This window comes from Corvus brachyrhynchos, unplaced genomic scaffold (genome assembly GCF_000691975.1).
Source record: "Corvus brachyrhynchos isolate BGI_N302 unplaced genomic scaffold, ASM69197v1 scaffold191, whole genome shotgun sequence".
NCBI lineage: Eukaryota > Metazoa > Chordata > Aves > Passeriformes > Corvidae > Corvus > Corvus brachyrhynchos.
In genome coordinates this window covers 3194722-3208808 of record NW_008236487.1, presented here as the reverse complement: position 1 = coordinate 3208808, position 14087 = coordinate 3194722, and the positions used below count along the sequence as shown (strand labels likewise).

Genomic DNA, 14087 nt, shown 5'->3' with positions numbered 1-14087 from the left:
TCTTGGTGCTTCTTTCTAAGTCTTATCACCTCTTAATTTAGCACAGTTCTGACTTTCTGGGACTTTAATAAAAACAGGATATCAGTAATTTTACCAATGGTGTCTTTACATAATAAGAATACTCTTCTCTCTGGTTGCCCTGTTATGTAAGGACTGACCAGAAGGACAATTTTCTTTCTCTCCTGGGCAGGTTACATCTAAATAAAAGCAGTTTCCTCCTTTTACTCCTACTCCACACAATACATATCATCCAGCTGTGATTTCAGCAAAAGCTCACCAAGATTTGGATAAAACTTGCTGTTGTTGTTCGTGGGGCTTTTTTCTCCCCAAGAGAGACAAGGAGCCAAAGTTCCAACTGAGCAAAATAAAATTAAAAGTAGATCAGTTTTTTCTGTCTCAGTGGCACGTGCTATGGTATATAATGTATGTTCCCTGCTTCACAAAGGAAATGAAAGAATGAAATTATATGACTGATGAAATAAAGATATCAAAGTATTACTTGCCCCAGCTGATGTGTGCACTTCACATATAATTACTATTTAATATCTTTGTTTCCTACAAACCAGGAAAAAAGCTTACCCTCTCTCCCAATTCCCTCTTCTAGTAAATAAGCTGATGCAGAATATTCCAGATTTGCAGTTTCTACTTGACTTTCTTCTTGAATTTATTCTCTTCTTTGCAAAGTAATGTGGTCTACAAAACGAAGCTATTTAAAATCCTAAATGAATAAGTGTTATAAAAATAATAAATTGGTATACAAGACTGACTTGCACAAAACATATGTTACACTCTGAAATATATTTAGACATGAGTGCATAATTGCCTGTTCCTTTCCTAATGGCCTGAAGCACAGAACTAAATCTGAACTTTTCCCACAGTCTGTGCAGCAACGCAGCGCCGCCCCCTCCACACTTCCCAGCAGCTCAGGTCCTCCGCCTCTCACGTGCTGCCCACAGCTTCCATAAACCTCAGCTGACCATGGCAACTGAAGAGCAGCAAATGGCCAGCAGGAAAAAGATGGGAAAGGTGGAAAAAAAAGGGCAGTGGAAGTGCTGGTTAGGGTGAAGGGCAGCAAGCCCAGGAGCCCACGCTGTGAGCACTCCCAGCGCCCCGTGGGTGGGGATGTAGATCCTGCCACGCCAGCCTCCGACCTCAGCTCAGAATTATGGTAGTCCCTGGATCTCTGGGTCTGGCTCTCTCACAGGCTCAGTGCTGGCACAAGCCCAGGAATGCTTCTAGCCCTGCCCAGCCTTCTCCCAACCACAGCAGGGGCCCAGGAGCCCCACTCAGCTCAGCTGCCCTCCAGCCCTGCCTCTGCCTCATCCCGTGATGGATCCCATACCTGCTAAGGTGGTACAGGCCCCTTGGATGAGCCTTGTTCCCTGCCTCCAGCCCAGTCCTTTGCTGCTCCTGATGGGATCCCTGGCCCAGGTTTAACCCCTCACATCCCTCATGGCTGTCAGCAGAGGAATTGTTGGCTGGTACCAGCAGCTTCTGCAGGAGGGCTGGAAGACGAGGCTCTGGGGCACACTGGTGGCCCACAGACAGAGACAATGTGGATGTAACTTGAAACACCACAGAGTTAAAGACAACCAGTTGCTCTGAAACACTGAGCCTTCTGCTCATTCCTCGAAAAAGAACAACCCTCAAACCATAATCATCTTTATTTGGATGTGTTTACAGACTCTGTTACTTTTTTTCTTTTTTGACAAAAATATAAAGGTTTCAACAGAAAAAAATGTATAAACTACTTTCCAATCCAGCTTCTCTGAAAACACTGGTTGGCTCGGAGTTGCACAGTATTTCACATAGGTGTGTTTTTAATGTTCATGGAAAAGGGAAGTGGCTATCCTTGACTTTTCAGGAACCTCCCCCTCTGCAAAGGGAGCCTGTCACCCCTGAAGTAACCAGCAGCAGCCCATGTGCACATCAAAACTGTTGACAGAATTCCTCCTGGCAACTTCTTTCCTCAACACAGTTCCCATGGAGACACACTGAGGTTGTTCTCACCTTACACAGTGAGGTGGCAAAGTTGGACCTCCGTTAATTTTAAGGAACTACACAGAGTCCTCCACCTAGTAACTAAAGCATCTCCAAAAAATAGTTTCTATCGCCAGCCTAATTGTCCAAAAGACAGTCAACAACAAGAAAAATGTGGTTTGCAAGTGGTGTTACTTCCCTCTATGGAAGTATGGACATTTATAACATTTAATAACATTTATAGAGCTAAACAGCAGCAAAATCCAGTGTGTGGTGGCTGGGAGGGCATGGCAGAGGGTCAGCCTGGCAAGCACCTGGTGGGAGCTGACTTCACATAAGAGGCTCTGTATTTCTGAAAGCTCAGCAGCAGAATTTTCCTCTCAATATGCAAACAGGCACTTGGATTTTTCCTTGATGGAACTGGCAATGAAATCAGAAGGAAAACTCACGGTAAAAAGGGCCACTTTTCAGGAAAACAAACGTGAAAATAGAGTCACAGCTCAGCCTCACCTTCTGCGTTGAGACCTAAAGCAGAAACAGACTGAAAGCCTTGGATGAACTACTTCCTGAGAAATTAAGGCCCATTTTTAATCCTGAGCACTACATAGAGGATTTTGCTTTCTGTGTATGTTGTTTTTCTTGACTTCTTTCCCCCTAATCAGCTCTCCTATCTGTCCAAGGTGTTTTGTAGCACACTAGTGATTCAGGCGGTAGAGCCAGATAAATAACTGAGTTATTATCTTTATAATAAATCTCTTTGTAATAAATGCACCTTGTAGCTTGATTTACAGCAAAATCCTCCTCCTCCTCATACTTCCATGATGAGACCTACTTAAGTCAGTGAGACTAGTCATGATGACAAGATAATTAAGTTTTTAGTACAACTCTGGTTAGTGAGCAGAATGCAGTTCTGATATAATGCATCTACTAGCTCCAGTCTGATATTCAAAAGGTGTTGGTGATTTGGGTATTATTCTTAATGTGCTCTGAAAAAAAGCACATTTTTTACATTAAAGCATTAAACCCCATATAGGACGCAATTCAGATCATCTTTTAAATTAAAGTGTTTCTTTTGGAATGGCAAAGTTGAAGTTCAGCCAGCCTAGCAGTGACACCTGCAAACTGACAGCCAAACCCCCCTACACCAAAATCGAAAGATTTGCATGAATGTGTTTTAAAATGACAGGAGACAGGAATTGGAGCTTCTAAGCAAGTTAGACTAAAATTTTAAGAGTGAAATGCCTAAAAATAGGCCCCTGAATGCATAGTTAGGCACCTATATAGAGACTGCTTGATTTTCAGTTGTTCTGATCACCCAGAGCTCCCATTAACGTCAGGAGCAACTGTGGATACTCAGCTCTTCTAGAAATCAAGCCACTTTTATTCAAGGGTCTAAATATGGATGTCTGCGCCCAAGTTTGGGGGGAAAAATACAAAAAATAAAAAAGAAGTCTGGGTTTTTTTTGCTTTTTTTTTTTTGCTACAGAAGACATTTTATAAAAGAGAAGTAATAGCCAAGTTTCATTCTCCTTTCCCCTTACAACGCTTGAAACTGAATCAACAGAACAATTAATAGTGCAACACATCTGTGCCAGAAGATTTTGTCTGAGGTGAATGGAAATCTATTCCAAGATCAGTAGCTCTTAATTAGCAATCTGAAACATTCCATAGATATTTCACATTCTCCGACTGCAAAGTGTTACCAGGCCACCTAAATCTTTTTCATAGTATTTCAGTGTTGCCATTAATAAGCTTTTCAGGCTGGTCTGAGGAACTTTGCAAGATTAACTTTGCAAATCTGTAAGTATTAACTATTTAACTATTTCAGAAATGCCATTTTCTTCTGCTTTTGGATCAAGTACAACCAGCAGACTTGAGCATATTTTTAAATACCATAAACTGTGAAGAAGGGAGAATTAGGCCTTTAATTCTGTCATATGCACTTGGTTGTCAGAAGACTTCTGAATGCTGTTTGCCTAAAGACCTCTTCTGTAAAAGTGATCCTGAGTTGGTTTTGTGTCTAAGCCATTGCCAGTTCATGCTGAAGTGCATAAGAGCCAGTCACATGATAGAAGATCTGCAAGAAAAAAAGAGAATTTATGATGGAATTATATATGACTATAAAGCTGCAAGTGTCAAGGAAGCAACAAATTAAAGGCATGCTAGATGAAGATGATAGATATTTGTTTGTGTGTGTACATAAAATATGATGTAATATCCCTTAATATATTTGTTTGTAGGATATAAACTAAGGGCTCTTGCCGCTGTGTTTGGAAAGAAAAAGTAAAAAGCAAAGACTCTTGTTGCTCTCAACTAAGATTTCAAAAAGAGCCAGGTAGAAGTCAATGCTTTCCTCTGTCATCTGGTTTAGACTACTTCAGTATGTTTGCTTTATTGAACATAATGCCTGGGACATTTTATCTTCCATGTTTCTAGGCAGCATAGTACAGAAGAGCTTTGGTCATGGCTGGGGCATTTGTGCAATCCCTGGCAGATAAAAGATACAACCCTTAAGAAATCAGGACAAATGGTGCAACACAATCACTGGCTGTGTTCTAACACCCAGCAGTGATGGCAGTGGCAAGGAGAAAGCTCATGCTGCTCTGTCATAACCAGGGACATAATTTTAGGTCAAGAGTGAGGCAGAGGGAGAAAGACAGTATTATTCTCATTGCAGGAGCGAGCCAGGGGTTTTCAGCAGTCATGAATATTAACCTGACACCTCTCAGCTGTTCTATATTTCTCAAAACATGTCAGTATTTCAGTTGCTAGGAAAGGTAAGGAAAGGGAAAAGACTGGTGCTTTTGTCCTCCCTCAAATCCCCCATACCTCATGTTTTCCCAGCAGCAGCAACAGGATAATGACTCTCGGATATTTTTCTTGGTTAAAGGTAGTATCACCTCTTCTCCTGGGATTAATGAACATGGGAGCCAAGTCCAGAAGCCCCCAGGTTTTGGCAGTGCCTATGACACTACACTGTTCCCAATCATACCACATCCTTTGGGTGGGTACCCTGTGCAAGTTTCTTCCCCAGGGAACAACTAACATGTAAAAAATGCTCTATCAGCAGCACCATACATAGAATGAGAGGTGAGTGTCTCCACAGGGATGGAAATACACCGTGAGCAGTTGTGGCACAGTGACACAAAGGGTCTGTGAGGTCCTGTGAGGCTCAGTCACAGCCAGGAGTGAAGGGGACAGCACCGCCATGCATTTGCAAAAGACTCTGTACATGCACAAACTGAGCCCTTTTTGCCCAAATTGTGTAAAATTTTACACTGCAAACATGGCCTAGACCATGGTCAGCTGCTCCAACATCAGTGTCCCAGATGCCTGTAATGACAGCTCAAACCTAAAGAAATACTGAGCTGGAAGTGAACCTGTCATTAATAATGAATTAGATGGATGTTCCACTTCTGCAAAAGCAGTAAGCCAGGACATTTAGAAAGATTACTTTTGTTCTCCTCAAGTTGTAAGCTGCCAACAACCAACCTGTTGCTCAATGTCTCCCAGCAAACTACTGGCACCCAGGCGGAAGAGCTCTGGGGTCAGCCACTCCACTCCCAGCTCCTCCTTCACCAGCATTAGCCAAGTAATAGCTTCTTTGGCTGTCCTAATGCCCCCAGCAGGTTTAAATCCAACCTTTAGAGAGAAAAAACAAAATAGAACAGCAGTCAATGTTTGTACACCTGCAGCCTCAAAGTGCCTGTGATGTAACAGCTCTGCCTGGCAAGGGCCTGACTGCAAACAGGACAAGATCTGGACTAGCACTGGGAGCTATCAAGCCTCAGCCATCACTGCCAAAGATAACATTGCTGAGGGAGCAATACTTTCCACCCCTGTGCACCTTCTCAGGAGCTGGGCTTGAGGTCTTATGGGAGTACTTTGCCTATAGTACAAGGGATTTAGGCAGTGATGCCATGAAGATTTTTTGCCTTTTCTTTTATACCCCTGTTATACCTTTTTACAACTTCTGTATTCTCAGTGCTTTTTGCCTACATTCTTGGACTTGTTTGTTCAGCCAGGACACTAAACATTTTAGAAGCTTTGTAGTTAGGGATCAGTGTGCCCCAGAGCCCAAGGTCCTCTCCAGAACACATTCTGTAAACCAAGATAGAACCATCCAGGGGAAGGTTCCTTGGGAAGGGGGGCTCATTCAAGCCTCTCATTGGGGAATCCTTGATAGATCTGCTAATTAGTAACACCTAGAATGTTATACCAGATCTTTTGGGGTGGGCATTTTGCGGGGTGCATTTCAGTGCATTCGACCTGGCCGTGTGCACCTAAGGATCCTTAAAACACCAAGGTAAAATCCCTTTTTCCCTTCTAACCGTGTTTGACTCTTGATTTTAACACCAGGAAAAACATCACCAGGACTGGGATAGCTGCATAATCACACAGTGCCCATGTCATAATCACCTACTGCCAATCTAATTCCAAATATAGAACAACAAATACACAACAATAACACCGAAGATGCTGCTTTTGAGGCAACTGACTTTGGACAGCAGTGAGAGCTGGTTGTATTTTATAAAAAGCCCGTGCAGCAGAGTTACACATGATTTGACTGTACATTCAAATGTACCAGATGTTTTATTTTCACTAAAATTTTCCAAACAGGAATTAAATTAGGCCTGTCTTTATCAAAAATTGAAAGCTTTGTGCTTCACAGGAACTGCAAAACTTCTGTCCCCCCACCACAGGCTGGATATGCTTTCAGTCATTCGGTGCGAGATGTGTGTCATATCTGAAGGTGAACTGCCATGTCTGTAAAGGCATAAACACCAAGGAAAACTTATCTTTGAGGTAAAGCATGTCTTGAATCCTGGGATGGACCTGCTGTGCACTTGGCATACACCCCTAATGCCAGTCCTTTGGTTATGTGCCATTTAAACACGTCTCATCCCAAGAGAGAGCGTGTGACACACAGCTATCAAATCCCTCATCAAAAATGCCAAAATGTTGGCCTGGAGCAGCTACCTAAACTCTTGAAAAACAAGGAGAATCAGGAAAAATTCTTTCTGCATTAAAAAAAAAAGTAAATCTGAACAACATGTAGCACACAGTGATTCTCCCTATGTTTTCTCCTGCCATTAACCTTCACATTCGGCAAGAATTATCTTTTTGGTTCTTTATGTAAGCTCCTGAAACCTCACTGCATCGAGGATTTCTTTGTGCCTTATGGATATAATAGCGGAATCAGAAAGTATCTGTTTTTAAATGTGTTTGGTAATCTTTTTAATATAGTGATTTCAGGACCAACAAACACAGAATAAATCCTTCTCTCATGCTGGAGCTTTGTGATAATGGCATATTTCCAATAAGATTAAAAGGAACAAAAGCAGGAAAAGCTTGATAAATCCAAACCACGAAGACTGTGTTTTTGTGGATGGACAAATAGATGTGTGAGTGTATGCAAACATCTGTTAACATTAGATTTTCAAGAAGAATTTAAAGCACAGCAACTGGAAAAGCATCTTCTAGACAATAAGCAAAAAAAGTTGGAATGTGTTTTCTTTCCCTCAGGAAGAGGAATTCTAATGAAATTTGAATTTAGATTTCTTCCTAGAAATGCTACATCTCTTTGAGATAGTCTGTGGCAAAAACAAGTAAAACAGAGTTAATAAGAGAATTAAAACCATCATTCAGAATTCGTTCCCCTTTTAGCAGATTCTGAAAGCTCTTTTCTTTGCAAAAAAAAGCTGACAAAGACAAGCCTGTCCTCTCCTCCATTTACCAGCTTTCCAAACAGCACATCTGACTGCCATAAAAACGTAAAAAGGAAGGGGGGTTGGAATTTAATTCAAGAGCAGTACAAAGTCCAGCTACCACTTTCCTGCTGTTTCACAGCATTTCATTATTTTGCTTAATAAGTTCATCTCCTCAAGAATTTTCTCTTCACCTTACATTATTAAAAGTAATAAGTTTTTCTGGATTGGGGGTTTTCCCAACAGAAAAACCAATTTATGTATGTCCTTCAATAATGACAGGAAAAGATTATTTCCCATTATACTGCACACTTTTCATATCACCACCACAGCTTATCAGTCAATAAATGTTACTCTGCAACTTGTTCCTTTCCTTGAAGAAGTTTAATTTCTGTATTAACCTGTTTTTCCCAGGCAACGCCTTGCTAGAAAGCATCCCTACAGCAGCAAAATTAGTTTGTTAAAGAAACCATTTAGAAATTTCTTGCCACTGATAATATTGTCTTCAGTTAATAAAAGTACATAAAGTCAGTTTACATCTAATTCACTGACACACACATGCACACGGACACGAGCACTTATTCTTAACAACACATTTCATACCATGAATGCGTCCTTTGAAAGCAAAAGGTGAATTCAACATTTATATCCAATTATGGGGACAAAGCTGTGTTAATGCAGCAGGGACCAACTTGTGGCACACAGCTCGTGCAAGCGGCACTGGTGCCCGGGGGAGCTGCCTCATGCTGGGCAGTGATGGTGCTCCCACAGAAACAAGACTATTGGAGCTGCTCCAGCTGTTGTGTGGCAGAGAGAGGCAGGCTGGGGAAAGGAGGAGTGGGGATAACCCAGGGATCCATGCTGGCCTCATCTAGATGGCTACAGAGAGTAGATGGACACACCTCTAACCTGGTGTCACACGTTGCTCAAGGCCCAACAGACCCTAGAGCCATCTCAGCCCCCATCCCACTGCTCATCCCACGTCCTGACATTGTACCTTGCAAGGCCACCTGTGGAAGGGACAGAAGGATAAGCTAGAGAAGGAGGGAAGGGTGGCCAGAAATGGGGAGAGGCTCTTAGCTAGAGATGTGGCTTCTTCTCCTGGTGCTGAAGGTGAGGACCAAGCCCACTGCTGACCACCAGCACCAGATCTAACTGGCAGCCCCCACTTGCCCACGGATAAATGAAGTGAGAGGTGGCTTAAGCCCTCCTGGGAATCTCCTCCCTTCTCAATATTTCAGCACAAGGATGAATGCACAGACAGTTCATTGCTGTACATTCCCCTTTTCTCCACTGACCTCGCTCTACAGCGACCTGATCAATAAACATTAAGTACCAGGACATAATGTTCTTCCAACCCCTGTCCCCTCTCTCCTTCCTTCCATCCCAGGCAACGGGATACAACTGGATCTGCCTCCTTGCCCCCTTGGAAAGCATCTCTGGCAAGGGAAGAAAGAGCAAAATGCATCCCTTGGGCTGCCAGAACAAAGTCAGGAAATCCAGTTGTGTACACTGGAGAGACATGATGGCTCTGAATTTGTACAGCTCTGCTGAGGTTTATGGGCCCCCCCCAGCCACTGCCAGCCTGAGATTCGCTCTGTTATTAGTGGACATCCCCACTTAAATGGTGAAGCAAAATTCAAATCCAAATGCAGCAGGGAATGCTTTGATTGCATGAGCTTTTATGGAATGAAGTAACAGCTCTTCAAGGGAGAAAAGACAAAAGCAGAAAAAAAAAAATAAAAGGAATATTAGCAAATCAATCCTATTACATTCTTATTTCTTTCTGAATGAGCCTGTTTGGTTAATTTGTACAAAGGAAATGAGAACTACCTTGTAGCCAGTTTGCCAGTAGTATTCCTTAATGGCTCGCATCATGACTATGCCAACGGGAAAGGTCGCATTTTCCACCTCCTTTCCTGTAGATGTCTTTATAAAATCGGAACCTGAAAGGAAGTAAAATGTTTTATAGCAGTTTTAGAACAAGAGCCCCTCTGCACATACAAGTTCACAGCCTCCTGTGATGCCCTCCTGCTTCACAGCAATTCTGAAGCATTCCTCTACACGTATGTCCCCATGGTGTATATAAATCAACATTTTAGTATTTCCACAAGGATCTTTGAGATAGAAACTATTTTAATCAGGTTTTTTTTTAATTTAACTTTGCATCTACTTAGTCTCACATTTGCCAGTCTGGTATTGCATCTCCTGCAGCTGTTTTTAAGAGAAGGGAAAGATACCTCAGATGTGTTTACTAAACCAGCTGTGTAATACTGTAAACCAAGGGAAAACTCCCCTTTTATGCATTTTGCAATCGTAACATTGCAAGTTACTACACTGAAAGCCACGCTCTGATTTAATGCAGTTACAAGGTCAAAACATCTGCATTATTTAAAGAACAAGAGTTAGCCTTGGCTTATTTTTTTCTGCTTTCTCACTTGTGAATAACATTCTTTACTGCCTGTCTTAATACTTGTGTAACGTTCTTGGGTATTCTTGCTGTTCTGCCTTGGCTTGAAAGAAATCCTGAAGTACAGTGTAAGAAAAAGCTAAGAAACTAACAAAAAATAATGAGCCTTGCAGTGCATGATCCAGCATTGACAGAATACAATGAGAAAACTTCTTTAATTTCATTAGGACGCACTTCATCCCTAGGAACCTACTTCTTAGAAAAGGTGTACTGTGGGATCATTAATTATCAAAAGTAATTGGGAGAAGAAGAGGGATAATTCAAACATCATGTAGTAGTGCATCATCCACTTAAGTCAATTGGAACTGCATCTGCTTCCACTTCAAATTTGGCTTAGGGTCCATTTTGTCTCTTATGTGAATGATGATGCCTCTACAACATCCCCTAGAGTAGGGACAGGGAGTTTCAGCACCGGCTCCAGCTAAGGAGTTGCCTTGGCTACATTCTGTGTGCTGCAGCACACTCCAGAGAGTGTCTCCTGATGGCACAGCTGACTGGCACACAGCTGGGTCTCAGCCTGATGGCAAGGCAACACAAAGCCAGGCATGCTCCTGTGGCTGATTTAAACACAATCAAATGGTATCACAAACTTTGGGGTTTCTTAGACCACAGTTTTCGCTGTAGGCTTCCAGACTAGGCAGCATCTCAGCCCAGTGGTGATTCAATTGCACCCTCCTGTGACAATTTCCACTCTGGAGAGAAACAGCTATTTGCAAGAAGGATTCCAACTCCAGGGAAAGTGCAATGTGCAAAAGAGGCAGTTAATAGTTGATAGAGCTTTGCAAAGAACGGAGCACACAGGAGAGACAATTGAGTTGCACATTTCAGAGCTGCCCCCTTCCAGAGAGACACTACGAACATCTGATAGTCACATTAAAACAAGGAGCAGTGGAAGTGAAACTTCAACATCACCAAATTATATTTTTAATTTCCCTTTCGAAATGTAGCACTTAAAGTCCTTCAGTGCAATACTTCATTTTTTTTCTACTATAAGGTAAGTCAAAGCTTTTATAAGTCTTATAATTACAAGTCTCTATGGTACAGTTTCATTAAAAACTTTCATTAAACAACAGCTGCCCTTGTATATGGTCTTCTAATCAATTTGGTCAAACAGAATGACTTCTAATCAGCTGTTGATAAAAATAGAAGATGAAATTTTAATTCTAATAGATTAACCACAAACTCAAGATAGTCTTCAAAATCCATCTAGTTCTATTCTCCAGTGGATTTAACGACTATTCAGCAACTCATTACTAAATAGAACAAGATGAACATTTTCCAGTTCATTAAAGAAATGTACTATGTATTTTTGCATTGTCCTCATGATTCGTTACGGGGAGTCTTAATTACAAGATAATGGATAATGGTTATTAAATGCAGACTCCAGTAATGAAGCTCTATTCATTTGCGAGCCTCAGAGACTGCAAAGAGGGGAAAATAAAATTACTAGCTTCAAAAGATTAACGGATCAAATTATTATTCAATTTTGAAAATCTCATTCAGACTTCATAGAAACAAGAAGAGATTAAAAACTAGTATTAGTACAAAAGTTGTGCATTTATATATTTATTTTTAAATAATATCTTAAGGCTATTACCAGAATAATCAGCTTTAGATGTGATTATTAGACAAACATACAGCCAATTTAGTAGCATCCTCTAACAATGAAAACAATACATTTTTCTTTCCCGAACAAATTCTTTTTATGACACAAGAGCTTGCTAGCAGGACTGCAGGCAGCCCCTTGCAGAAGACAGAGGACCCACACCAGCACAGAGAGCCACAATGGAAGGTGCTATTAACTTTTGGATTTCAGCAATGAAAAGGGGGATTTAAAAATCAAGCCCTGCCATAAAAGGCACCTCATTTAGCAGACCTCGTGCCAACCCTGTAATAATAAGGGAGTTTCACCCAGTCTATTTCTTATTTAAGTTTTCAAAGACAAGTCTAAGGAATTAAGTTCAGAAGGAGTTTCACCTGGAAATTTAGGTGATGATTTAGAAACCTGAGTTTTATCACCCATCTTCTCATGTTCCTGTGAACGTATACACTCAAAAAATCAAGGCTAAGGTTAAAATACATGCTGGATGGCTTTCCCCTTCCTTAGAGTAGATTACACGATTCAATGAAGCATTAAATCCAACATTTCACAAAATTAGTTATTCAGGGTAGATTTCTAGGCCTAGTGAGCCTGGAAAAGACCACACTCCCTACTTCCATTTTCCAATGTGAAGCCACACCAGTACATTTCCTTCCAAGGCAGCAAGTCATGTAAGACTCACTGAACCAGGGAGATAGGACGAGCTCTGCTTAGAACGTGGTGCCAGTAACACCAAGGCTGTGGGTTCAACACAAACAGGCCATTTACCTCAGAGGAAGTCCATTACATTATTTCTGTTCTAGATACACAGCCTCGTTTATGGTGGCACCTGAACAAAGTTGCAGAGCTGAGGTATCCAGAAGCTGAGGGACTTGCCCAAGGTTTCTCAGCAAGCATTTGGCAGGGCATGGATTGAATGCTCTGGTCTCCCAGAAGGTCAGAAGAGCTCCCAGAACTGGCCTGCCCTATTGCTATCCTGTACATCAACTGGAAACTCTACAAAGCTTTCCAGTCCACGTAACATTGAAGCAGAGCATGAGAAGTGGAGAATCTTATTTAGATGACAGCATCCAGGAAGCACACTCTGATTCCATAATTAAGCGATAAGGAATAATAAGCAGCATAGCAATCGTGGAGTAATCACAACCTTTTGGTTGTGAAGTGCTTCAAATGCCCTTGGGGAATGATTATCTCCTGATAACTACAGACTCTGTGTTGCTGCCTTAGTCTCAATAAAGAACAAAGATGTGGCTGGCAGTTTTAAACAATAGTTTAGAGAGAGATGCTTGCAGAGGGACAATTACACCGTGCTACTTTGTAAGTATTTGCAACGAGCACAAATATATCTTCATTGCTGCAACTGAGAGAACACATATCCTACCAAGACTTCCAGGACTGGTGGCAAAAAGTGGCACTCCGCTCAGAGGACCTGCAAAACCACCTGCTGTTTCTGCTGACAAGGTAGCAATGACAAAACAGTACCGTATCAAATGTGCACGAAGTCCCATTAGCAAGTCATCTTTCTATTTTATGAGCACCTAAACTAAGGGTCTTCAGATTCATACACAATTAGCCTTACTAAGGGTGACCAGGTTAACAACCCTCTGAAAATAAGAGGCAGGGCAAGATATAAAAGGCTAATGTAGCAGCTAATTCTTGTCAGCTGAGTTATCCTAATTGTCCCACTTACATGTCCTTATCCTGCCCCAGCAGCAAGATAAAATACATTCCCTGTTAGCTTAACTTTGCCATCCAGGAGAACAGAACACGAAGCTGTGGTAACTCACTTTAGCAGTGGCTCACCAGGCAGCTTTAGCTCCATGACACAAGGCCACGCTGCCAGACCACTTGGTTAGGTGCCTATGCTTTTATGTTTTCACACGCCTGTGTCTCAGCTACCATTGAAAAATGCTGGTTTATAACTTGGTCTGTTGAGACCTGCCCATTTTTTGCAACTCCTTTCAGAAAAGTACCTGCACAGAGGGGAAAAAAAATCCCATCCCAGGGCTCCACATTTAATGTCTGTTTACAAGTAAGACAACCTTTTGAAAACCCATCCTATCATCCCAGCTTGGTTTCCAAGACTCAGAATGGATGCTGCCTTTCTTGTACAGCACCTCCAGGAGCAGGGGTTCTGCAGGCCAAACGATGCCCTCAGGAACACTTACACATGCACACAAAGGGACAAATTATTAAGTCCATACTTATGCAAAATTCCCTGTAGATGAAGTCTGAAAGAATTCAGCATTGCTGAATTATGCACAGCTTGCTAATGCACTGTTACAGTGCCTACCACAGGTCTCCACAGAATACTATTACTTAATTAGTA

At 41.7% G+C, this 14087-nt stretch overlaps 1 protein-coding gene across 1 annotated transcript in view; it reads right to left on the bottom strand.

The window, feature by feature from the left end:
• Nucleotides 1–1646: 1646 nt before the first annotated feature.
• The window catches only part of DERA (deoxyribose-phosphate aldolase), a 49054-nt gene continuing 36613 nt past the window's right edge, over nucleotides 1647–14087 (bottom strand). The window contains exons 7-9 of the mRNA XM_017726276.1: nucleotides 9522–9634; nucleotides 5473–5622; nucleotides 1647–4057 (exon numbers count right to left, since the gene is read on the bottom strand). Of these exons, the coding sequence (XP_017581765.1) occupies nucleotides 4001–4057; nucleotides 5473–5622; nucleotides 9522–9634 (320 nt within the window). The 3' untranslated portion in view covers nucleotides 1647–4000. The remainder of the gene's footprint in view (nucleotides 4058–5472; nucleotides 5623–9521; nucleotides 9635–14087) is intronic.